Below are 27,650 nucleotides of genomic sequence, written 5' to 3'. Positions count from 1 at the left end.
TGTTCCTGTAGATCTCATCCATTTCTCTGTCATTGGGCGATCCCTGTGTCTTTCTTAGGGTCCTGTTTTCTAGATAGCCTCCCCGGAGTTGTGTGTAGTAGTCTAGTCATCTTTGTTGTACATCTAGTATCCTCCTATGAGTGAGTACATATCATGTTTGTCTTTTTGAGTCTGGGTTACCTCACTCAGGATGATTTTTTCTAGATCCATCAATTTGCCTGAAAATCTCATGATGTCATTATTTTTTCTCTGCTGAGTACTACATCCTATATGTTTTTAAGATTACTTTTCCCATTCTCCTCTTGGTCTTTCTCACAACTATAATCATCATCATCATACTGAATTTATTATAAAGACTCCATTCCTCCAGATCATTTCACCTCTATCTCTATCTTCTATTATGCAAATACTAAGATTCCAACTTCACAATAGTGAAACAGTTATTAAGAATGTACTGATTCTTAGACACCTTCAGTATCTTTTGAAAAAATTCCCCATTTCTTCCCTCCACAGACAGGACACTCAGTAACCCCAGTCTACTCTTAAAATCAAAGAACACTTCTTATTACTTTCATCCATTGTTCATTTCAAATTAGAAGAACTTCATGTCATATAAATCTATCTCCAATTAGACACCTATATAATAAAAAGTTGATTTTTGTCTTTAACCAATCTTGTCTGCATGAAGTAAGTGACCTCTTCACTGGCAATGTGTGTGTGTGTGTGTGTGTGTGTGTGTGTGTGTGTGTGTGTGTGTGAATATTTGGTGCTCCATGTTTATCTTTATTAAGAGAGTCAAACACCAGGCTACAGTAGTAGATTTATTATCTACACTGAGCCATTCATAATACCTTACTTAGCTAGCCCTATGATCTACTACATGGGCACAGGTTAGAAAGCAAGTAATTATGGTTGCTCAACACCAGGAAGTTTATGGGATGTATTAAACTGCTCATGAGGGGAAGGAAAGAGAAGATCTTTATAGCTCTGTACAAAAAGCTCTCAGATATTATTGCATCTGACTCAGCTCATATATAGCCAGGGAGAAGAAAATCTAAACAGGAGAACCTATAATGTTAGAATGGTGGGGTGAGTAGATCACTAATTGCTTAGGGAAGTTCCACCTGTTTAATGAGTAACTAAAGACCATATAAATATAAATATAGCTGACAATATATGTCAGTCATGGAGTGTCTGTGTGGTGCTGAAAGTTTAAATGTATGTGGGCCCTTTCTCTCTCTCTCCCTCCCTCCCTCCTTCCCTGTGTGCAAAGCATATGAGAAAATATATTTTGTAAACATGTCTAACTATTTTAGCTGTAAATAATGATGAAAGATAACTGGAAAAAAGATAAGTGATGTGTTTGTCATATGTATCAGCAGAAAACACTAACCTGTAATATTTAATGCATAAATTAAGTCTTTAAAAGTAAATATTCTAAGTTAGTACTTATAAACTTTAGGAAAATGTGGAGTATGTCAGGCATAAAAATGTAATCAGTATGCATCTCTAAGTAAATATTTTGGAAATATGAATGAGTAATTTAACATTATTTATAGCACGAATCTTCAAAGGTTTTATTACTTAAAAAAAAACAAAAAAAAAAACAGATCCAGGTATTGGGGTGAACGCTGAAAGATCAGAGAGACAGAACACGCCACAGCTAACCTCACCTTGCCAACTCCTTAGCCAATTTTGTTTCCTTAAACTGGAAGCCTCTGTGTCCTCATCCAAATGGATCTCAGCTGAACTGCTGCTAAAATCCTAAAAGTTTAACAGCTTCTAGTTCCTGGTCCTCATGTCTTAATATACCCTTCTGCTTCCTGCCATAACTTCCTGGGATTAAAGGCATGTGTTTTTCCCAAGCAAGACATGAGATCTCAAATGCTGGGATTAAAGGTGTGTGTCACCATGCCTGGTTGTTTCTAGTGTGGCTTTGAACTCACTGAGATCTGGACAGATCTCTGCCTCAGGAAGGCTAGAATTAAAGGCATGTGTGCCACCATTTTCTGTCCTATATGTCTATCTAGTGGCTGTTCTATTCTCTGAGGCCAGATAAGTTTATTAGGATGCACAATATATTGGGGGACACAATATCACCACAATTATTCTACACATTGAGTAATAGGGACATGTACCCCTATTTCTTGTGCCAGAGTGGATTTTAATAACCCGATTACTGTTTCTTTTTTTGGCATAGTCTCAACATGTCATCAATTCTTGTATTTTAGGGGAAACGATGTGTTTCATAGATTCTTGTCTTCTAGGGGCAAAGATATGTTTCATCCTTATTTGTTTTAGGACTATTTTATTTTGTTCATATTTCACCTCATAAGTTAAAAGCTGTAACCACAGTGACATGCCTCATGCATTGTCCACAGCTTTCCACTAATACTCTAATGTAACCTGGCATCATGTTATAGATTTGTCATGCCACAGAGCTTATCATGAGTTATAGTATTACAGAATGGGATAAACTGCAGAAAAAAAAAAAAAAACAAGAAAAAAAAAAACTTAGGACTCTTTACTGAACTGCTTCCAATAATCTTCCAAATGGTGCTGTGAACATGATTTTGAAACCAAAACTAAAATGTGATCACTCATAAACTCCATGTTCTGAAAGGAATAAGACAGATGCATATCTGTGAAAAGTTGAGAGTAAAATGTCTAACTATACTGAAGCATTTGTGCTTATTAGGGTTGTTCACAATGCAGCATTTTAAAAATCATGCATGAAGGTAAAATGCTTTGTATTCAGAAATGTTCCTCTGTTTTCTAACTTATTAATTGTGTGATTATTGTGGTCCACCCATCTACCAATTAATCTTGAATTGTTTTTTTTTCTTCCATTTCAAAACAAAGACTGGGGTTACATCATCTTCTAAAGTACATATTTTGATGAATTCCCCAATAATATAAAGACTATTTTCTATTAGTAAGAGGGGCCCAGACTATTACACCACTATGATATAAGAGAAAAAAGATACTGTTTTTAAGATGAATCTTATAAATTTTTTGAGAGAGAGATGTAGGAAATAGATATGTATTCAAAAGAATAGACCAGAGCAATCAGAACACAGAAGAAGTCACAAATCTTCCACCTGGGACCTGTCAACATTGCGCTCCCTGCGACTCGGGTTACATTTGTACAGCAGGCACATTTAAGAGGCACCTTTCATTGATATGCACATCTGGATCAGAGAGGTTCTGACATTAGGGCAGCAATTTCTGGAAGAGCTCCCACAGCTTAATTTAATAATGCGTGAGTTCCGCCCCTGTCAAGCTGCCTTCAGCCTTTCCCGTCACTTCCCAGTGCACTTTAGTACAAAGTTAATATTTTAACAACAGCAGCACTGTTGCTCCTCTCTTGATACCAAAGCTAAAAAGAATTAGTAAGAAGATAGTGAAATGCTGCTCCTGAAACTCTCCAGATGAAAAGATCTTTGTAAACCGTCTTTGTGGACACACCCAAATGGCTACATTAAAGCATTTGCACTAGAAACATTTATGCAAAACCCTAATTAATTACCAGATGAATGGGGGTCACTCATTAATAACTTATAATGTCTTAAAAATAAGAATCATCGGTAACAGAATCCTTTCTTAGTGTAATGCATATTTTAAATATTTCCATGAAATGACACAGAAAGAGAATTCATAAAAAACTGTTACCTGTCTTGTCTTGATGTAATTCAGTAAAAGGAAAGGAATCAGTGATATCCACTCTTTGTCCATTTTACAAATCTTAATAATGTGCTATTTTAATCAAAAGTTAAAATATATACAATTCTTATAGAAGAAACATATCTATAATTAAGAACTAAATTAGAGCCATAATTAGCTATTTAAAATGACACAGATTACTAATTAATTGTAACTACACCTTACAATAAAATTATCATAGTGCAATTGTAATTCTATATTGACATTATATAATTATCAAGAAACTTTTTTAAAGTATTAATGAACGGCTCATACTCCTTTGTTCGAATAGCCAACTACTGAATTTGTTTATCATGTGCAAACAAATCTGCCAGGCTGAGTCAAAGACCATCTAGAAGAACAAGAAGATTAGGATCATATAGCTCAAAGAAAAGAAGTAAAATTGTTCATATGAGGTTGTTATTGATTTTACTCTGTCCATTAAAGTGACATAGTGATACTAGAAAAAATATAATTAAAATCCATAGTATGATATGCCCAAATTATTCAAAACTCAATAATATAATTATTATTTTATAATTTAGTTTTTAGTAATACAAATTCATTTAAAATATATAAATTTTATCATAGTATGTCTTTAAGAATTCAAAATAATTATAGCAAAAAGTGATAAATGCACACAATCTTTATTGGTGCTATATACGTTTGGAACATAACCAGGAAATGGGGCAGTATGCCCATAATTTTATAAAATTAATGAGTCTTCCTTGTCCTGTCATGATCTGGTCTAGAAGGGACAGGAGAAGGGATGGAGGTGGATGGGGTCATGAATAATTTCCTTTGGAGTCCCATATTTTTCGGGACTCTTTAAAATGTTTTTCAAGGGATGAAATCTGCTGGGAGGGAAATAGAGTGGAGGAAAGTGAGAGGGAAAACACTTCTTTGGTCTTTAATGTTCATTACCCACATTCACCTAGAAACAGCAAGATGTAGGTCATGGTAGTAGAAAGAAATGAAAAATATGAGACACTTTCAGAGTTGAGAAGGAAATGCCCATAGCAGTCAACAGGTTTAGACCCCCTTCAAGAACAATAGACTGGATTAAAATGGCATATTTAGAAAGTTGATTTTGAATGAAAATTATGTTTATAGAAAAATAAAACAAAATATGGTCCTATTATTTCAAATCTCTTGGTTCTGGGGAGCTAACATGTCCAGATAGGAATAGAGGTATGACTTGGGGCATATACTTATCTGTGTTTTAGAAAGTAACTTGGCTCTGAATTATAAAAAAAAAAGAAAAAAGAAAATAAAGAAAGAATGAAAAATAGAAAAAGAATATAAGGGTAAATGTAGAAGAAAATCAGTTTTTAAGGAATGCCATTAATGATTACTAGCAACCTGAAGCTGTGATCTAGACGATCACAACAGGAAAAGTAAGAGGGCCAAGAAGAAAGACCAAACAATGGACACTGTCTTATTGACCCAATGTTTCATGCTTGTTAGAGCCGAAATAGTAAACTGAATTAAATATGCGAATAGTATAGCATATATAATTTTCAACATGTTGAGAAGTGAACATATGATATGAACTATGAGTAAACAGGTAGGAAGAGAAGCTCACTGACAGGCCTCAAAGGCCACAGTCTCTGTCACAACTAGAGCTTACTAGAATGCTGATAATTAAAAAACAACATTCCAACAATTGCATTCCAGATACTCAATAGCCGGCATCATGTATTTACTTACACATTATGTGATGACATAAAAAGATAGATTCATAGTTCTCTTTTCTCCTTGTCCCTCTCTGTTCATTAGTAAATTAAAAACAGAAGATACATATTGAGTGTATTTTGTGCAGTGTGTCACTGTTCTGGCAAGAAATACAAAACAAAGCAGAATAGCAACAGTATGATTTGGGTGGTTCTAATTACCAGTACATACTAAGAGTGCTATAGAGAACAACTTTTTCTAATACTACACACACACACACACACACACACACACACACACACACACACACACACACACACAAAAATACAGAAAAAAAACAAACAAGCAAAAAAACAAAAAAACAAAATGGATGTTGTTGGGCTGGGATATTATTCAGTCAGTAAATTGAGTACCCCATTGCTATGACAGCAAGTGTTCACATCCACAGAACCACATGTTAAAAAGGTAGGCATGGTCATGAACACTGGAAACCCAATACTGAGAAGTGGGAAGCCAAAGGCTACTCAGAGCTTGCTGGCCAGCCAGTGTAGCCAACCACTAACCATCATGTTCAGTAAAAAACCCTGTGTTGAAAGATAAGGTAGAGATTGATAAAGAGGGCAACCAGCATGAGAATCTGGCCTACATATGCACTTGTATGCACACGTGAGCATGCACACAATACACACAATATCTGGCAATGCAATATTTTGGTTTGAATATTTATATGCAAAATGTCATGCATAGACTCTAATATTAAAAGCTTGCTTCTACCTGAGAGGTGATTTGGTCATGAGAGATCTATGTTTATCAGTGGATTAATTTATTGAATCAGAATTTTATAACATTATTAGTATGTGATAAAAATCCTCTAGCAGAAGTGACTGGGGTGCTCTTAGAGGCTGTGTTTTGGCCTAGCTCCTTTACTCTGCCTTCTCTGCAATGAACTGAACCAATTCACTCCAGTACATTCTCCCAACCAATGTTGATTTGCTTTACTGTAGCCCACAAGCAATGCAGCCATGGAACCAGAGAAGATAACCACTGAGTCCATGGGTACTACATAACTTTCTTCTTGACTATTTCTCAATGTTATTTGTCATAGTTAGAGATAAGTGACTGTCATATATCACCAAGATGAACAGCAAAATTCATGTTGATAATTTAAGATTTTCATCACTTAGAGCAATACCAGGGAGAAAATAGTAGAATGTGCTACAGACAGACACAAACAGACACAGAACTCACTATAACATATTGAGCGTGTATTTTAGTCAATGTTCTATTTCTGTGAAGAGATACTATGACCACCAACATTTTTATGAATATAGAAATAAAATTTAATTTGTGCATGCTTACAGTTCCAGAGGTTCAGTCCATTATCATCATGGTGGGGTGCATAGAAGCGCACAGGCAGATGTGGTACTGGAGTAGCTGAGAACGCTATATCTGAACTCAAAGGCAGTAGGCAGAAAGAGACACTGGGTTTGGCTTGGGCTTTTGAAACCTCAAAGCCCATCCTCAGTGACACACTTCCTCCAATAAGAGCACACCTACTCCCACAAAGCCACTTTCCCAATCCCTCTCCAGCAGTGCCACTCCAGGATGACCAAGCATTAAAATGTATGAGCTGATGGCAACCATTCTTAATCAAACCACCACAGACAGGAAACACAGAAAAGGAATCACTGTAACATCTGCTTTTTGCTAAAAATTTTCCTTCAGCTTTCTGAACAAAAGATCTCACATTCTTACTTGGGTTGGGCTATGAAAATTTCACATTCATTTTAAGGAAGAGACCTGTGAGGATGCTAAATACCAAATGTGTAAGAGACCTTCAAATTGAAGGAAATTATAAAAAAGAGAGTTATAGTTTTAAGTAGAGTTAACTGAAAGTGAAAAAGGCTAGAAATATAGGGACTAAGTCTTCAACTCAACATACTGGAATAGAGTAAAATAAAACAAAACAAAGGAAATGGTCACAGATTTTAAAAGTAGCAGAAACTAACATAAAATATGTCATATATGCACATGTTTTATATGTATGTAATAATGCATGTAATAAATATGAAAAAAGGGATATTAACTTGACGGGATATGAGAGGGGCTCAGAAAAGAGGAGCTGGCTGGGAGGGGCTGGAGGGGGGAAAGGCAGGGGAGAGTGATATAAGTATATTTAAATTAAACATATTAAAATATATATTAAAAATCGACAATTTTGTCATATCTGATAAAAAAAAAGATACCCTTAATGTTGAGAAACTGGGACTTGCCTCAGAAAGAAAAAGGACTAGAATAATTAAAGATGTAGAGGATTTAAAATGATGGAAATGAATCATTAATAATGTAACATCAATATACTTGAAATTAATAACCTTAACATAAAAAATATCAAATTTGACTCATTAAGAAATATAAAATATTAAGAAATGCATTCAACCTACTGAGTTCAATCAAAATGAATAATAAGAAATAATTCCAGGGTGCTGTCCTTTCAAGGAAGCTGTGGAAAGGCTTTGAGAAGGGAGCCTGTGAAGAAGTGATAAGATATTGTGCACACATCCAGCCAAACAATAGGAAACAAAAGATGTCACAACTAATTCTGTAAGCAAGAATAACTCTGAAGTTATCAAAACTAAATACATACAAACAAGAATCCTCTGAGTTCAACTACATTTTATACCTGAACGAAAAAACATAAACATATTGAAACTACAGTGTGTTGAAAGACATGTGTGATATATAGATAAGTAATATTTACTTCAAATATGGAACTCTATCATCATTAATTATGTACTACCTTCTCAAAATGATTAAGACTATAAAAGTAACAGTAATACCCACTCAAAATGAATTTTTATCTTTTGTCATCTTCTTCTAAGCATTGCACTTTACATGTTTACAGGATTATATAATTATACCCAAGCACAGAGAAAAATACTTGGCTTTCAAAATATAAACGTGGTCCTTGGAGATGTCAGAGGTCTTAGTTTGGACATGTTCTATGGCTTTTGAGCTGTTTGAGCTTATACAAGTTCATTGAACTCTTCATATGTTGGATTCTTATTATATGTAAAATAGTGATTTAAATGTGTGTTTTCCAAAGAATTGTACCTTAAAATTTGTGCTTCACTTTTATGCCTGTTGGTGAGATAAAATACCTTGACAAAATCAATGTTAAGGAAGAAAGGAAGTGGCTTATTTCCCATATAATTCTGGCCTACCATTGAAATCAAGGCAGAAACTTGAACCAGAAATCAAGAGCAGAGAGAAAACGAACATGTTTATGCCTACTTGAGGTTAATCTACTCTCTACACTTATTGTATCCAGACTCAAACCTAGGGAATAGTGTCATCCACAATGGGATGGCTCTTTCCACATTAATTAATTAATGTAAACAACACAATCACCAACAGAAGTAGCCACAAGACAACCTAATCCAGACAATCTCCCAAAGAAATAGATGATTCTATATTGTGATAAGTTGACAAAAGTACCAACGCAAATATTAAATAAATACTTTAAAGTAAGATAGCAAATCTTCAAATATACTGCAGACATGAAGGCATCATCGAGATTCTGTGATGTGTTGTTCCATGAATTTGGCACGTATCATGTATGGGCGTTCCTCCTTTATCTTAAATGTTAAGTCAGCCCCATCTCTTCCTGACTCTCCTTCAATCTTTCCAATACCTGATAGAATTTACATTTTATATGTCTTTTTATCTCCATCTTACTCCATTAGTATATAACACTTAGCATCCATTATACACTACATGGATCACATATCACATGTCTGGGATAAAGTTAATATTTGTGTTTATTGAATTAACAGAACAATAAACAAAATATTGAACTGGCCTCAACTTTTAAAGAAATCTCAGATGATAATGGGTTAAAGAATTCTGTGTTTGTCAAAGAAGTTTAATTTTGGATATAAAATTTGAACACAACCTTAAAGGGGGGGGGGGTTCATGTAGCTTTCTTAGAATTGTTCTCAATTTCCTCATCAATTATCACTTTATTTTCCTTTCCTCCATTGGAACATCATTTCTGATCATTATCATAATTGTGACATAGTAATTGCATTTGGTGTTTAACCAAAGGCACCATTAGTAATTACTTTTACAACAGTTTTACTCAGTCAATACCAATTGGTGTCATCTCTCACATTTGGCCTGTGTCTTCTGGCACTGTGAAAGACCCACTTGGAGAAGTAATTACCTGAGAGCATGGCCACAGGGACCTCAGAGAAATGCAGAACTAACAGAATGCATCTTAATGAGTGGCCTTTGAATCTTCACCTCCACCTCTTCTCATTGCATCCACAAAATAAAGGTTTCTTTAATTAGGAGTATAATATCAGCCCACAAGACAGAATGCAAACTACACCAAAAGAAGTAGTTTTGTATGCTCCAAAAGTAAAATGTACACATTTTTGTCATCCTAAAGGAAAATGATCACATTGAGAGGAAAAATAATTATGCTGTGATTATTGGCACCTGTGCCCCACATGTCTCATTGATACATCGCCCTGTCCTTTAGCTCATTTGTCCTCATAAAAGTCAAACAGAATTTCCCCTTACCTATAAGTACTGCAACAGCTGAGTAAGGTAAATACTTAAAAGGCATCTCAGTATGAAGTGTAAAATAGAAGACTAGGATATGTTTATTATGATGATACTGGTCAGCTCCAATTTGATTGGAGGAAGGTCCAGACAGAAAATTATATAAACACTTAAAGTCTAGCTTTTGTTCACCAGAAAAATATCTAGGGCAATATGGAAGGGATTGTGATTGTTTGTTTCCTGTTTAAGAAACATTTAATTTCATTTCATGGAGAAGTTATTTGAGAGTTTGTTATTTAGTAATGGTAGGTGATGCCTCCTAAGTATCCTAATAGAAAAAACAAAAAGAAGAAAAATGCTTGATACACAGTCTTGGATTTCTAACTCCTCACAGTAATAACATTTAATGATCTGTTAAAATGGTGTTTTCTGGATGGCTTTTATTATGCATACACAGCAGGACTTGCTTCAGAACACCTTCTCTTGCAAGGGGGAAAAGAGAGAAAGAGATGTGATGGGCCAGAGCACTTAATAAAAGACCATGAGATTCAGAATTTCTGTTCAAAGGCAAAATACACACCAGAGAATATGAAATTCACATATGATTTCCATCTTTTTGAGCTTACTGTTCAATCTAAGTAAACAAGTTATTCTAGAGATTTGGGAAAGAAGGACTCCTTTCTTCATCTTTTGCCACATGCCTAAGCTGTTCTTTTTCTCAGTTCCTCTTTTCAGAGATATTGAAGAAGACAAATAGATGTCCATCTTGAGAAACATAGACAGAGATATAGTCATAAGAGATAGCTATACTAATAGAGACAGATCACAGTTCACTGGACCACTCCTGTTTTCTAAGCATTGCTTTGAGTTTCTTTCTTTGACTATGATTAGTGAGTTAAAACTAAAATTGAATGTTTGATGTGTACAGAAGAGCTATATTAGAAAGATAGTATACCACAGGCTTTTTTAAAAAACTCTATGCACTGAAAGATGCAGCCAGATTCTAGAGTGGAAATATAGTTTATAGAAAGCAAAGCTGTAACAAAGACAGAAGATAAAATAACCTCTCTGAACTGAACTTGCCATCACTGACTTCTTTTTGTTGTTGATTTGAGGTGGGGTCTAACTATGCAGTCATGACTAGGTTAGAACTCACTAAAACCAGGCTGAAATCCAACTCAGAGAGATCTGCTTGCCTCTGCCTCCCAAATACTGGGGTTAATGACAAGATCTGGCATGCCAGACTAATTATTTGGATGTAAAAGTAGCAGGGAAAAGATACTGAGGCATTTCCATTTGTGTTAGATACTTCTATCAGTTATAATGGAGTTTGGGGGTTTTGTTTGTTTGTTTTGTTGTTCTTTCTGAAAGCAAGAAGAAATGATCTGGAAAAGTCTAAATTAATCAAAGAGGAACTCTTACCAAATAAGCTTGTAAAAACAAGTGATTAGGAAATTATAAAGCAGTTTTAAAAAGTGGTTACTGTGCTGATATTTCACTATTTTTTTTCTCACTCATAAAGCGTCTATTCTCTGTGTTGTAGCATGAATTGTTAGAAGGTATTATTAGTAAATACAAACCTGGGAGCCAGGTATTGGGGTGAACGCTGAAAAACGGAACAAGCCACAGCTAACCTCACCTCGCCAATTCCTTAGCTGATTTTTGTTTCCTCAAACTGGAAGCCTCTGTGTCCTCATCCAAATGGATCTCAGCTGAACTGCTGCTAAAAGCCTAAAAGCTTAACAAACCTTAGTTCCTGGTCCTCTTTCTTTATATACCTTTCTGCTTCCTTCCATAACTTCCTGGGATTAAAGGCATGTGTCACTATGCCTGGCTGTTTCCAGTGTGGCTTTGAACTCACAGAGATCCAAGTGGATCTCTGCCTCCAGAAAGCTAGGATTAAAGGTGTGTGTGCCACCATTTTCTGACCTCTATGTCTGTCTAGTGGCTGTTCTATTGTCTGATCCCAGACAAGTTTATTAGGGTGCACAATATATTGGGGGTCACAATATCACAACACTGTGTATTTTAATGATATTTAGTTATTGGTAGAATCAGTACCTAAAAATAACAGCCACGACATTTAGGTTAAATCAGATGAATTAATGCTAGGAAAATTTGCTGAATGGAACAGTAAGAGTGGGATAAAATCCATATCTAATTGGAATGCAGAGATCAGGTGGAATTGCTTGTCCTGAAAAATATGAGGTGGGAGAGGGACATGTTCTCTGATTCTAAAGTGCCTAGAGTCTGTGTATTTATCTATTTATTTTTACTGTCATTGGTGACATGATTTTTAGGGTATATTTTGTCTCTAGTCCCTAGCACTCTCCACTTCTCTCTCTCTCTCTCTCTCTCTCTCTCTCTCTCTCTCTCTCTCTCTCTCTCTCCCCCTCTGATATAAAGTGACCAGCTTTCCTTTGACATTCCCTTACACTACGATATCTTGTCTCATGACAGACCCAGAAGCAATGAAGTAAGAGGAAACATCAAACTGAAATAAATTTTTCTTCCGTGGCGTTTATCTCAGCAATTTGTACATGGTGACAGAAAGCTAACATGGTCCTGATATGAAGCACTGAACAGAGAGATTTCTGCAGAGATTCTGGTCAAAGTTTTCAGATGGGTATATGAAATCTTACTCTCTGAAGACAAGCAGAGAGTGGATATCATCATTCATGAATGTGGCAGGAGGTTCAAGTACACAGCAAAATAAGGCAGCCTTGAGGTCTATCAGCACTCTAGGATCAGGCACTGTGCATCCTGACTTGAATATTGGTTCTCAATACTCCATTTGAGAGTGGACTTACCCTTTCACTAACTGGTTTTATCATTAAAACAATCTTCCAATACATGAGAATTGAGACTATTATGAAACACACATCAGTTATTTAAATTCATTATATTATTCATAGAGAGAAAAACAACCATAAGTTTATACACAGCAAGAAATAAGACACGAAGCATTGAATTTAAGAAGTATATTTTTTGCCAGTACCCTTGATGTTGCCTGTTGCTTCTTTGCTGTCGTGACTCAACATACCCCATAAAGATAGCTATTATTTGTAAATTTAAATCAATCTTCCCTTCTTTTAAAATCCATTGTTTTGTTATTGATTATCTTAAGTCTGCTACTTTGAAGAGTTTTGTATTCAAAAGTAGATCCAAAAATTTGATCTTCTGTAACATAAACATCAATCATCTGGTATCTCTTTGGGATTGATTTTGGGGGGACTTCTGTGTACACATAATTACATTTATTTTCTAGTAAATCTTTTTCATGTAAGCTCTATTCATAACCAAAACAATCTAAGAAAATATGGGAAGTTCATTTTCCTACCACCTACACACATAAACTACTTTGGTTTCTGCTTTCTTACTTGCATGTAAAAATAATGACCTACATATATATTAATAACATCAATGATATGCAGTATTTCTTAGTACAAAATCAAATATACTAAAAAAGTCATTTTATCATTAAATAACTAACAATGATAAAATTTAAAAAATGAATATCTTATTTCATGACAAAAGCTAGAGAGAGGGGGGGGACTATGGGGTATTAATCAGTTAACAGCTACAGGTAAAACCAAGGGAATGATTACAAATATTGACTTGCAACTTTAAATATCATGACTCCTAAGCCATTTTCCCTTGTCTAAAAATAAACATTCAGGACCATTAATCCAAAACTATCCAGAAATAAGAACTACTTCTCTTGGACTTCACACTCACTGCAAGGACTCACCTGCTCCAGGTTTCTCTGCTTCACATTACCCATTTATGTCTAATGTAGGTCATGGATTTTCCTTTCTCAGGTACAAAACAAATGCTCTTCAGTCTGGTCCAACTGCTACCTTGCCCTGCTTCTGGTCATTGTGGGAACTTATCCCAAGGTCTGACCCTATTTTTGGCTAGCACCTGTCATGTTTCAGTAAATCTTTTGTAGTAGAAACATCATCTCTAGTATTTTAGTATAACAATGTTGTAAGCCAAAGAGAATTTTTAATTAGAAATGCAGATAATTAATAATTCAATTAAAATTATATATATATATTTTAATTTTACATTTAATTACATTTTAGGTCCTTTATGGTATTGATAGGAAGCTATTTGTCACTGCCAGTGAATTTATCTCTCATAATTTTATATTTTATTATTGATATCTAATTTTGACATAATAGTTATTTTAATTAATAAATTAAAATATTAATGTTATTATACATTATGTGCTTTAAAATTCTTATACATAATCCTGCATCAGAATTCTTCATGGAATTTGCAGAAAAATAGTAGCAAAATTGTTCTTGAATCTTATCCATAGCCTGCTTTGAGATGTGGCTGTATTCTTAATTGGGTATAAATACCTCATTGAGCTTACACAGAGATTTAATGAACCTAGAATTATGTAATAAAAGGGAGATTGTGGGAATTGGTGGACCAATGTTAACTTCTCTCATTCTCTTAAATGAAAGTGCCTCCTGATGAGAAAAGCACAGAATGTCTCCTCCCTCTGATGTGTCCTAGATTCATAGGATGAGTACCAGTCTCCTAGGTTTGTCTTCTGAAAAACGTCGAAAACGTACTAAAGGCTAACAGTATGGTCACCCACATAAAGAATCCACAGCTAAGATTCGCTTATGTTCTTTGACACCAACACACTTTCAGGTTTATTATTATTATTATTATTATTATTATTATTATTATTATTATTATGAGACTACAGGTGACAGGAAACATAGAAGAACGGGAAGTGTTTGTGAAAAGTATCTACGATATTATGTTTTTCTGAGAGGCAACCCTACCCAAGCAGTCAGGACAACAGTGATTCCATTACAGACATCATCAGTGTATACATCTTAATTTCACCATTTAGTTTTCTGACGTCTGTTTGTTAAAGCAACACTTCAATTCACAGGTATGGATGGATATGTTTTCAGTGCTGGTTTCCATCTCTTACTATTGCAAAGAGTAATTAATTATAACATTATTAAATTTCATTGTGGTATTGCTAGATGTTGCTAGAATTATTTGATAAACAATAACAACAGATATATTTTATGACCCAGTGGAGTAGAAGACACTATGACTCTAGCATCCTATGATGGAGACTGTGGATGCTATAATTAGCACAGAGAGAGCAATATTCATAAACAAGTAGAAGGTAACATTGTAGACTGTAAGGACAATGGGAGGGTAGAAACCAAACACACTGCCAATTTTATGTTTTCTGTGAACTTAATGAAAAAAATTATGGTTCTCAAAATTAGGACTGAGGATATCTGAAAAAAAAAAAGTATGAAAGATGCCTGGATAGGACAAAGCTGTTAATACACACTAAAGTCATTGTTGCTTTATGACATAGAAATAATTTCATTCCACTGTTCTGTTTTATTTGTGTGCATAAAAAATGCAGCATGATAACTAACAGTACACGAAGTTTGACATTTTTTTTAGTTATTAATATTTTCCTGACTATGAAGTTTGTTTTCCTGACCTGAAGATCCCCTAAAGTACTGTTGTAGAAATAATTGTCTTCTTGTTTCTTAGTATATTAAAGAAGGTAAAATGAAGCCTTAGTAGTTGAAGTGAGACATGTTCCCTATATGCTTATGTATGAGCACAGCCCTGTATTGATGGTGCTGTTCATGGAACCTTTATAAGGTGCAGCCTTGATGGAGGAAGTACGTTCCTATGGGTTGACTTTAAGAGGTTACCACATTACCACACTTGCTTTTCACTCTTTGCTTCATGTATGTGTAGTTGAAAAGTGAGCTCTCAACTTCCTCCTTCTCCCATCAAGCCTGCTACTTGCTGCCATACCCCTCCCCATCACACACTCTCTCTCTCTCTCTCTCTCTCTCTCTCTCTCTCTCTCTCTCTCTCTCTCTCTCTCTCTCACACACACACACACACACACACACACACACACACACTGATGGACTCTTTTCCCTTTGGAACTAGAAGCCAAAATAAATGTTTTTGTATATAAGTTGCTTTTGGCCATGGTATATGATAATGTTATCACAGCAACAGTGACTGCTGCTCTTGGCTAGGTCATCTATTCTCTTGATGTGGCATTCCATCACTCATATTAGAACCAAGCTGTTCAAGATTTCAGAATGGACTGAAAACCAGCATGCCCTCCAAGAATCCCCCATTCCTTTAGCTCCAGAATGGGACTGTAGAGACATTCAACCTTGTGAACTGACCAAATGCTGGATTCTCAGCCTTTTTGATATGTGATAGCCATTGTTGGACTACCAAGAACATATCCTGTAAGTTAATCTAATAAATTCCCTCCAAGTATATGAATATATATATATTCATTTTATTAGTTATGATCTTTTTAAAGAACATTGGTTAATATAGCAACAAAAATTAAATGATACAACATTTTACCATTGCATCAAGTAGCAAATAAACTTAAAAAAATCTTTGATATTAAATGAGACAAAAGTTAACTAATACAACACTAATACAAGGAAAACCTTGTTATTAAGTAAAATAAATCAAGCGTGGAATACAAATATCATACAATATCAATCAGATGTTGAAGATTAAAGTTTGATCTCAGAAGGAGACTGCAAAGTAGCCAATAACAGAACCTGGGAAGAATGTGGGGAGAAGAAAGGGTATTTAGGAAGTATTAGAAATAATTGAATGAAATGAATAACTTCCAGTGTTGTACAGCACAGTCAGTGGACAGTTGTGGTGGCCAACAATGAGTTGGGTAGTTATGCAAAGCTACAGAGAGGCTTGTGGATGTTTTTAACTTAAAGAAACATTAATGTCTGATAACACAAATATGCCAATTATCTGGTTTGATCGTTTTAGTACATATGAGTATTGAACTATCACATAATACCCCATAAATATCTGTAATTACTACGTGTAAATTAAAAACTACATATGTTTAGACATATTAGCCTTTATAATTGCATCAATCTGAGATGATTCACTAAAAGCAACAGGTGATCCATACCTAGAGAGTGAACCAACAGTTCTTACCAAAATTTTCATTTATTCAAAGTATGCTATGAGAAAGCTGATTAGGGCTATGGAAAAAAATTAGAAGAAAATCCTTTGAACTGTTCATAAACTGAGAAAACAGATTCACTCTGTTTATTTTTCCAGACCATGTAAGAAATATGACATAAATACTAAATTTAGTATAAATACTAAATGAGTCATAGCCAAAAATTAAGGGTGCAACTGAGGGAGATAGGGAATTTAAATTGTCCTGTAGGATATTTCTCTGCCAAAAAGAAAATATGTGGAAGAAACAAAGACACATTGGCATCACATATGGAAGTTGCAAGAGTAAGAAAAAAAATATTGGGTGTTATGTATGGAGTATATACTTCCTACCTCAACAATGTTCAAGTTCTGTTTTCCTGCATCTAGGCTTGTGGTCTTTATTCGCATCAAGGTCTTTGCCAGTGTTGATTAAGTTAAGATGTGATCATACTGGATCTAGGTGAGACCAATGACTAATGCATTAGAGAAGTGTGGAATATAAGGACTGAGTCCAGAGAGAGCAAGCTGAGAAGTATTCATTACTGTGGCTTATGTGGACTGCGTGTGATCAGTGACATCCTGCCCCTGCTGCCTTAGTTCTGCCATGAAGGACAGTATTTCCTGGAGTTGTAAACTCAAGTAAACCTTTCTTTCCTTCTTAGGTTGTCTTTACTAGTTGTTTTCTAGTACTAACAAGAGCACTAACTGATTCAACAGACACAAGAAAAGCTGCTGGGTGTAGATGGTGGCAGGAGCAGGCGTTCCACAAATCCAAGGGAAGAGAGGCAAAGATGAGAGTCATCACTTGAACCCAGGAAGAGGCAAGGAAGGGTTCACTTGGAGTTTTGCATGGAATCAGATGGCTTTATTCCAAACTTTTAGCTTTTAAACATAAAAGTCAATATTCATATGTTGTTTTCATCTACCTAGTTGTGATAATTTGTTGTGATAGCCCAAGGAAAACACTAATTCCAACATTGAATATTTGTCTTGGTAAAGGCCATTACAGAGACCATTTTTTTCATGACTATATTTTTATAAAAATTAATTTTACAGTCACAATTCTTCCAAAGAGTGATCTCAATAAGTGAGAATTGAGTCATGAAAATAAAGGTTTCTTATTCTCAAGCAAATCATTTGTCACATTCAATAACGTATAATTTAAGAATACAAACATTCGACCTGTTAAATTTGCAGTTACTAGAAAATGATAGAAGGCCTAATTATGTATACATTTTTTCAGTACAAAATGATATAAGAATAATAAAAATATAACTTGTTTTTGCTCTCACATTCAAGGTAAACACACCGTTTTAAAAAAACATAAATGTGGCAAGTATTTAGTGCAGAAAACTTTCTCATGAATGATTTTACTGACTTTACCACCCATTTTTATTTTATTGAGTCTTGAGTCTTACTTTTAGATTGGCAATTATTTTTACATGTTGTCCAGTATTCACCTGAGCTAAAGGACAACCTCTGAATAGTATATCATATGGTATATGATATGCAGCCATTTGAAAGAATGCATAAAGTAAGTTAAACAATATTCCTTGTCTACTGAACTTGACTCTTCAAGCAGAACAAAAGTTTTCTTCTGAAACTGAATATTCTCTCTAAAATATTGTAAATAAAGCAAAGCCAACAGTCAGTATTATATTTGGTTAGAGCAATACGTACATAGGAAAGGCTGGTAGAGAAAGGGACAGAGCCATCAATAGGATGGATCTAAACAACTGACCATCCTCAGGAAATGTGTTAAGAGATTGATTTTTCCATAAATTAAGTGAGTAGTATCCATGACAAGATGATAAAAGGAAAAAATCCAAACTGACAGCAGGAACTTCCCTTTGGGGAGTGTTGTTGGTGATCTAGAAAGACTCACGAGGACAGTAAGCTTGTTGGGGATTCGTGGAAGCCCTTTTATTTGGCTTAATTTCAACCAAGTATTTTTAAAGTTCATTATCATGTATGTATTGCCATAATCCAAAGAAAATTGATGTTGGGAAGAAAATACTGATATCTAGAAATGTTATGACTATTTCTCATTAACCCAAGCTCAGTGGATACTCTGGCACAACTTACAGCCTTTTTTTTTTTTTTATCATGTTCTATATTCACTCCAGTAAAATTTATCCAATTACTTCGATCAGTGTTTAACTGAAGACTTTGAATGTTGCCCGCAATGCTGATGATTAAACTCAACATATAACATGCTACACTGGTGCAACACATCCTATTTTACTGAAAATATACATAACGTTTATTTTCCCTCTCATCCATCTATTGATAAACAGTCCATAGTCTGCCATCTACAATAGAGTACACAGAAACACCGTTCCTGGCCCAGATAACTGCTTTTATAAATAAGGTTATACTGGAATATAGAAATATTATTCACATAGGTATGATCTATAATTATTTCATGCTAGAATATCAGATTTGAACAATTACAACATGGATTAGAGCTTCAAGATATTCATGATCTGTTTCTACAAAGGACCCTGCAGAGCTCTGGTTTGATTTTATTCATATATTCTTCTATGTGAGTTCTTGCTTTCCTCTCTTTTCAAGCCAACCCTTCCTATAGATCACCACTAGAGTGGCAACAATTCAGAACTATTTTTACAATATCCTCAAAAATGAGGAAAAAACCCACACAGCTGGTATAATTAAAAACAAATGAGAAAGAAGGAATGGAGAGATGGCTCAGTGGTTAAGGGCACTGGCTGCTCTTCCAGAGCACCTGGGTTCAACCAGCACCCACATGGCAGGCAGCTCACACTGTCTGTAACTGAAGCTCCAGGAGGTCTGACACTTTCCCATAGATGTGCACACAGGAGATAAAAACAGCAATACACATAAAATAAAATAATTAAAACACTTTTAAAAATATGAAAAACCTATCTAATAAGTACTTTTTCTATAGGGCCATAATAATTAAAAACTCCCTATTGGTTTATGATTAATTATGAATACTCATGCTGACATTTAAAGGTCTTTATTAGACAACCATGACCATCTCCATCAATATTAAGCAAATAGAGGTACAGGTAAAATGTAAATGTGAATGAATGTGGCTTTGTTCCAAGAAAACTTTATTTATAAAAGTAGATGAGGTCCCACACATGACTCAACAGATACTTGCTGCTAAGCCTGAAAACATAAGTTATATTACCTAGAATCTATGTGGGTAAATGGGAGAAATGATGCCTGAAAAATTTCCTCTAAGCTTCATACTTGTTATGTGGTATGTGTATGTACAGACTTACATAAAAAAAAAATGTAACTAAAAAAATAAATAGTTTAGTCACCATTGATATCATCAAAATATTGGAAAGCATTTATGTTTTTTGTTTGGTCGTGGCACAGTGGAGTAGTCCTAAAGAGATATTTTGCTATTTGTTTTTCTATAAACTATAGATTCCGTCATTGAATAATTGATTTAAGAACACAAAGTGGTAGAGTCTATAGAGTTGTTCAATTATACCTACTTGTGAAAATTATAGCTCAGTGAGCACGTCTTTTGGTTGTTTCAGGATTCTCTTTATTCTGTGGACAAACATAGTTTAAGGAATAACATTTACCAGTATCCCACAGGCAATATAATTCTGGTATAAACATACTATACCAGAAAGTCCCAGAGTTAATCTTCCTTCCCTTCATTGTTTTTATTCAGTCCATGTTTCTAGTTTCTAAGAAGATCTTTCTCTGTTACCTTTGCAACTTTTGGTAATTTTATTCTTAAAATGCATTTCAAATATCAACATCTATTCAAATTGCAGACCTTCACATGATCTGAGTATTGTGTAATCCTCCAAGGTGGGACCTCAAGGCAGAAACTAGGAGACAAGAACTGAAGCACTGGCAGGGTGGTGGTGGCACACGCCTTTAATCCCAGCACTCGGGAGGCAGAGGCAGGTGGATCTCTGTGAGTTCGAGGCCAGCCTGGGCTACCAAGTGAGTTCTAGAACAGGCACAAAGCTACACAGAGAAACCCTGTCTCGAAAAACCAAAAAAAAAAAAAAGAAAGAAAAGAAAAGAAATGAAGCACTGACCACAGAGAAGGGTGGCTTCCCCATGCTTGCTCAGCTATATTTCTTATGAAAGTCAGGACCATCCACCTAAGGATGACTCCTTCCAAAGTGGGTCTCCAACCAGAAAGAGGCAACTCCTTAACTGAAGTTTCCTCTTCCTAAAGGTATCCATCTGACAACAAATATTAGCTGTCACAGTGATTAAAGATGATTCAGGCAAATTTGAGTTGCTTGCCTTTCATCTCTCTCCTCTTGGTTCCTAGTAATCTTCTCTATCTCTTCTGCTCATGTCAATCTCATCCTTTTATAAGCAAACCAGTCACATTAGCTTAAAACCGCATGGCCTCTGCTATCATAGTAATGTCTCAAATATTCTGTATTCAAATACAGCCATGATCTAAGGAACTGTGAATTTGGGGAGATGTAAGTATCTCAGAACAGGCCTTTCTCAGCCCATGTGAACAGGATGACTTCCTGGGTATTCAAGCACTTGAGATTTTTCTTCTTCTTTTTATTTTTTTTTTCACTATGGAGTTTTCATTTGCCTTTCCTATGCTTGTGTTCTTCTCTGCTTTTTGTACATCTGGATTTTCCGCATTCTTTTTTGTTCTCATTGCCATTTCCTAAATGGGTTATTTCCTCTTCAACCAATCTAAAGCACTGTGACTGCTCACCCTTCCCTCGTCACTTTCTAATGTGGCTTATTTAATGTGTACTTCTGTATTTAAAATCATACCTCCCCTAGGACTCATCTGTTACTGTATTCCTGGGTACATAGTAGAGAAACTATGATATACTGAAGTCCCTCAGTACACATTGTTCATTTTTCTTTCTAAAATAAGTAAATATTTTTAAAAGACAAAAAATAACAACTTAGTTTTTACAATTAAAATACCAAGACTCTGAATCCCCTTCCTCCACATAAATCTTTCCAATGCAAAATCATTGTTCTCAATTAAGGCAGGTTGAATAACTATATTTTCATTCATTCTTCACAGGTGCAAAATGGAATTCATACTTGCACCCATGGATTGGGCAATGATCATAATGGAATGAATTTTGTAAAAGATTTATAATCACATTCATCACATCATCAATGCTATACAAATCTTTGATATTATTAGATGAAATATGCGGTTCAGTGGTAGTTGCTGTCATTGATCAAATGAGATGAAGGCTCTTTGCTCTCAAGGATTTTACTCATCACTAAAGAGACTACATAAAGTGATTCATAGAGTGCTCAACTTAATTATTTAGAGGAATTAAATGATACAAGTATGAAATATCTCTATGAAGAAGGCAAAGATTATTAACGTGGTTTTGCATCATATAGGCATTCTCCTTTGTGGATTATATTTAGTATTGATTTTTCCATCTCCTTTATTCTGTGTTGCAAGATCTATGATTAGCAAAGAATTTCTGTTGATAACAAATTAACTCATCCTGAAATATATCTTTAAAATTTCTCTTCACACAGTAAAGAAACAAAATTATAGCAGAAATCTATAGAATAAGAGATGGCTCAGCCTTTCAACTGGCACCTGAAAGTTTAATATTTGGGGACGATTAAGAAGACTCAGCAGTAAAGAGCACTGGCTGCTCATTCAGAGGACTCAGATTCCTTTCAGAGCATCCACAGGGTGGCTCATAACTGCAATCCAGAGATCTGATTCCCTCTTCTGGCATACATGGTCACTTCATGCATTTGATGTGCAGACATACATTCAGGCAAAACACTCATGAACATAAAATAAAAATACATATGTTTTTCTTTTTTAAAATATTCTTTGTACTAAGTGGTCTTTCTCATGGAAGAATTCTTGAACTAAACTCTAACTTCAACTTTACCATTAAATTTCTTAATATTCTATGCTTTTCTGCAGGATTTAGAAATCTTAAAACACACCATTTCACTAGCTAATGGTTGGAAATATCTGCACTCTCAAAACTAATGGGTAGAAAGCAATGTGGTTTCTGAGACCATCTGGTCATTTGTGCTAGACAGCTCCAAGAAAACACCATGAAAATATTGATTTTTCATTGCAAATTTATATATTGGGTCCTAAATTCTCTGTTTTATTTAGTGTTTCTGCATTGGGCAGGAAGGATGCTAAATTGTAATGACAAATTCAGATATGCATACTTAAGTGATTGTTTTGGATTCCAGACACCTGTGCCAAGAGAATGTTGCAGCTGCAATATGGCCATTTCACATGTAGGCTAAAGAATGATCATATATCTCACCCTCATTCCTCCCTATATTGGCCTATCTCTGATTTTCAGGCCCTTCTATAATTGTTCCAATCAATGCTATTATACACTAAGTGGATATTTATGGAAAATCAATTCAGAACACTGTAATTAGCAAGCACTGTAAGCCTCAAAACATTAATGCAAAGCAGTCACTCCAGGCAGGAATTTACCCATAATGAAACTTGTGTGAAATTACCTAAGACACTTACCAATACTGACTTGGTCGATACTCAATAGTGATGTTAATTTGTTTATGTGACATAGTACCAAGGTTTCATCTTATTTCTACAAATAATGATGGTTAAATAATATTCTAAAACTCCATCTTGCCAAAATAGAAAAATATCACTGGCATGTAGTTTAAACATTTTTAACATTATGTTGTAAGAAATCCAATTTCACATTTTCTTTGTGAGACAATATTAATATTTCTCATCTATCAGGCAGGAATACCACAAAAGAAATTAATTGCGTTATTGTTTCCAGTTCAGTAGCTTCCAGAGATATTTTTTCTAGAGTCCCTTGCCCTTCCCCTGCTCTTCTTTCTCCTGGTCTCTGAGGACTAGAAGTCGCTGCCACTTTAGGCTGGTTCTAGGCAATGCTTGCAGAAATGAAGTGAGAATGATTGCTGTTCAAACCAAGAGTCCAGAAGGAAGGGTCTTTCGTGCCTCTGTTTTCATAGTAGAACGACACCTTGAGGTAAGCTATTTCTGCTGCTCTCACTAGTTCTCAAACCTTACAGTTCACCAGATACTCATCTGTGGACAGATGTTTGTTGCTATGTAAACTTGTAAGCTGTCACGAGATGACACGATGCCTATCTTCTTTAACTCTCCGGTAAGGCTTCAGTAATCCAGAACAACAGTCTCAGAAATGGCAATGCTTAGACTAAAAGGCCTTTTTTGTGTTGCTCAAATAATACCACTTCTCTTTCAATAATTTTTAGTATTTTGTCTATATTCCTATATGAGAACATATGAATTGTTTATTAATAATTAAAATCATTTACGGAGCTAGGAAACCCTGAAAAGTATATTAAAAAAACTCTCATCTACTCTTTCTGCTACCTGTCTTGTGCTAGCCCCTCCCTGTTTACAAACCTCAGTAGGCCTGCCTGAATAAGTAGGAAATCTGATAATCAATGAGGCTGTAGGCATCATTAGCATCCCTCATCCCTCAGTGTTATAGGCAGTTGTATAGCTAGGGAAAGAAGTGACCACTACCTTCTAAATGAAGCTCAACTCACAAAGGAAAAGGAATTGAGCTATTAGTCTTCTCATTGACGAATCAACTTGTCTTTAACTTTGCCTTCTGAAATATGGTGACAGATTCTCCTATTGCAGTTCTAGATCAATAAAAATTAATAGGACATAACCCAAGGATAGTGGCTTTTATTTGGCAAGGGCCAACACAGCTTTAGCTCAATTATTCTAGCTAAAATTATTGTAGCTATATTATTTAGCTTTATTTCTTTATTTTACTTATTTTCAGTGCTTGAGTTCAAACATGAGGCCACTACACAAGCCACATAATCAGTCTTTCTCTGAGGTCCACTCTCAGCTGGTATGTTCTATTTCTCAAGTTGAGAAACAGTGTAGCACGAATCTTAAAGAGTCTTATTAATGAAATCAAACCCAGAGCAGGTATTGGGGTGAATGCTGGAAGATCAGAGAAGCAGAACAAGCCACAGCTACCTAACCTTGCCAGTTCCTCAGCTGATTCTGTTTCCTCAGACTGGAAGCGTCTGAGTCCTCATTCAGAATGAATCTCAGCTGAACTGCTGCTCAAATGCCTGAAAGCTTAACCAGCCAAATGCTTCTAGTTTCTGGTCCTCATGCCTTATATACCTTTCTGTTTTCTACCATCACTCCCTGGGATTAAAGGCGTGAGTCAGCATGCTTGGCTGTATCCTTGAACAGATGGATTTCTGCCTCTGGAATGCTAGGATTAAAGGCGTGTGCTACTACTGCCTATCCTCTGTTTACTATTGTGGCTGTTCTGTCTCTGACCCCAGATAAGTTTATTAGTGCACAAATTTTGGGGGAACACAATACCACCACAATACAGCCCTCATACTGTTCTATGCACATTTTTTGTTTGGGGTGTTGGACTAGGGTAAGAGGAGGTCTCACTAGGTATTCCAAGCTATGTAACCCAGTCTACTTTGTCACTTGAAATTCTCCTACCTCAGTATCCCCAGAGGTGTGATTTTTATGTTTTTTTTTTTTTTTTTTGAGACAAGGTTTCTCTTTGTAGCTCTGGCTATCCTGGAACTCATTCTGTAAACAAGGCTGCCTTCAAATTTAGAGATTCACCTGCCTCTGCTTCCCAAGTGCTGATTAAAGGTGTGTGCTGCTACTACCTGTTAGTGCTGGGGGTTTTGTATCTATTTTTTTATTAAATATTTAAATAAAATGATCTTAGATGCTTATTATCTAGAAATGCAAAAATAATATAGTTAAGTAACAAGCAAATAAGTAGAAAATCATTGTCTCTCATGAGCTTACACTGAGAATGGAAAAGTAGAAGATGCATAAAACATTTTTGTTACAAAATTACCATCTGAGGGAAAATTTTGAGCTCCACGCTTCACTATTCAATTAATGTAAACTTTATTAAATGCCTTATATTTGTTAGCAGTTGTTTTCACGTGTTTACCATATGAAGAAAGCTGCTTTGTCTTTCCAGAGAGGCTGAAGAAAGGCTTACCTGACATCTCATGAGCGTGCTTAAGATCACCCCGTTCTGAACTGTGCTTTTCGTTTAGGAAGTCTGTGATGTGTCTGAGTATCTTTTGCATTTTCTCTCCCAGAGCTCGAATTGGTTTTCCTCTCATCATTTTTTAACCTCTCATTTCAGTCAAAGTGCTTTGCGAACCTAGTACTCACAAATATAGTCTGTTCTGTTTCAAGTAGCTTCCAGTTTACCTCGGGGCTACTTGGTGGTCCAGTTCCTCCACCTATGTTTCCCACTGTGGCAACCTTTAGAGTGTTGGTAGCCATCAATCTCTGATTTCATTAACATTAGATTGTTCTAATGTAATAGATACAGTTGGCCCTAGACATCGATAATGAACTAAAAAACAGAAAACAGGTTGTTGTGATAAAGAATTGTTCTGTGTCCTAGGTGTTTTATATATACATATATATAAATTCTGTATCTGTGGGGAGGTATCAAAAGCTACCATCATTTCTATTAAGACTGTGTCTTACCACAAACATGTTATGCACTGAAAATGGAAAGGCATGCATTGTATTGTCCCTAATAATTTTTATTTTTTTCTCAGAAATATAGTTTTCTTAAAATCAAGTGTTACTGACTTAAGGACAATTTAGAACATTGAATACAGTATTGGTCTCCATATATTGTGGTTTCAAATGCTCTCCTGGGAATCCATTTGTTGAGTTTTTCTAATTAGCTACATGATTTTAAGAAATCTGTTTAGCCTCCCTATTCTTTAATTTGCCTTCAGTAGGGTGAGACGTATAACAGCATCGCTGTTGTAATGAAATGTTTCTAATAAGAGCTAACATTATGCGCATCGCTCACCATGTGTCAGGCACCACTTAAGCCTCTTGGACATAATACTTGTTTAATCCTTAAAGCAGTTCATGGCAGAGCTTTGCCTTAACAACATCTGGATCTTGTATATGAGGACACTGATGCTGGCTGGCCCATGGAGATATTGTTGTCTATGACAGACAAAATTTCTACATGCCAAATACAGAAGGCAAGCTATTAGAATCTAGAGTACCCAGCGTTCATATATAGACACCGAGGAAGGGCAGAATGTAGTCTGTTCTATAAGGTGAAGGAGTAAACCTCAGGGCAATTGAATCAGGGATAACTGAGTGCTGTGTGTTCTGAAGTTGACAGCTCAAGATGACAGCAAGGATAATCTCTGCCAGTGATCTTTTGCAGGAAGATATCAAAAGAGAGCTGAAGAAAAGACCTTTTAGAATGAGTTAGGGAGAATGGACGCTGCTTTTTGTCTGTTCATATTAGTGCGTGTCACTGGACAGAGGAAAATAATTGGAAAGAAGTCCAGCCTTGTCCAAGGGCAGACAGCATGCACAGCGAGGTGACATTGTGTCTCTACTTTGACGCCACAGGGACCAAAGCAGAAGGTGATTCTGTGCCACACCCCTCCCTGCTCCTTTCAGTCCTAAGAATGTAAGCCTGTGCTCTGTGGCAGGCCCTGCTGGGAAACGTCAATGAATGTGACAGAGAACATTCCTGCTCTCTGGGCCTGGAAATATCTAAGTGACCTCAGTGAAATTACCACTTGGCTATGGGCGATGTTCTGTTTGTTATTAAAGAGACATTCTCAAACATTTAGACTTAGGTTCCATCTTATCTTACGTTCCTTTAATGGTAGCATTGGTAAGTGCA

The 27,650-nt window shown here is 35.6% G+C and overlaps 1 protein-coding gene across 1 annotated transcript in view; it reads right to left on the bottom strand.

The window, feature by feature from the left end:
- LOC118591875 (BTB/POZ domain-containing protein KCTD8-like) overlaps window positions 1-26,097 on the bottom strand; it is a 39,654-nt gene extending 13,557 nt beyond the window's left edge. Inside the window, exon 1 of the mRNA XM_036200332.1 lies at window positions 25,968-26,097. Coding sequence (XP_036056225.1) covers window positions 25,968-26,097 — 130 coding nt within the window. The remainder of the gene's footprint in view (window positions 1-25,967) is intronic.
- Window positions 26,098-27,650: the final 1,553 nt, after the last annotated feature.

The sequence above is a fragment of the Onychomys torridus genome, chromosome 10 (genome assembly GCF_903995425.1).
Source record: "Onychomys torridus chromosome 10, mOncTor1.1, whole genome shotgun sequence".
NCBI classification, from domain to species: Eukaryota; Metazoa; Chordata; class Mammalia; order Rodentia; family Cricetidae; genus Onychomys; species Onychomys torridus.
Note: the sequence above shows the minus strand (reverse complement) of the source record. Positions and strands in the feature narration are given on the sequence as shown.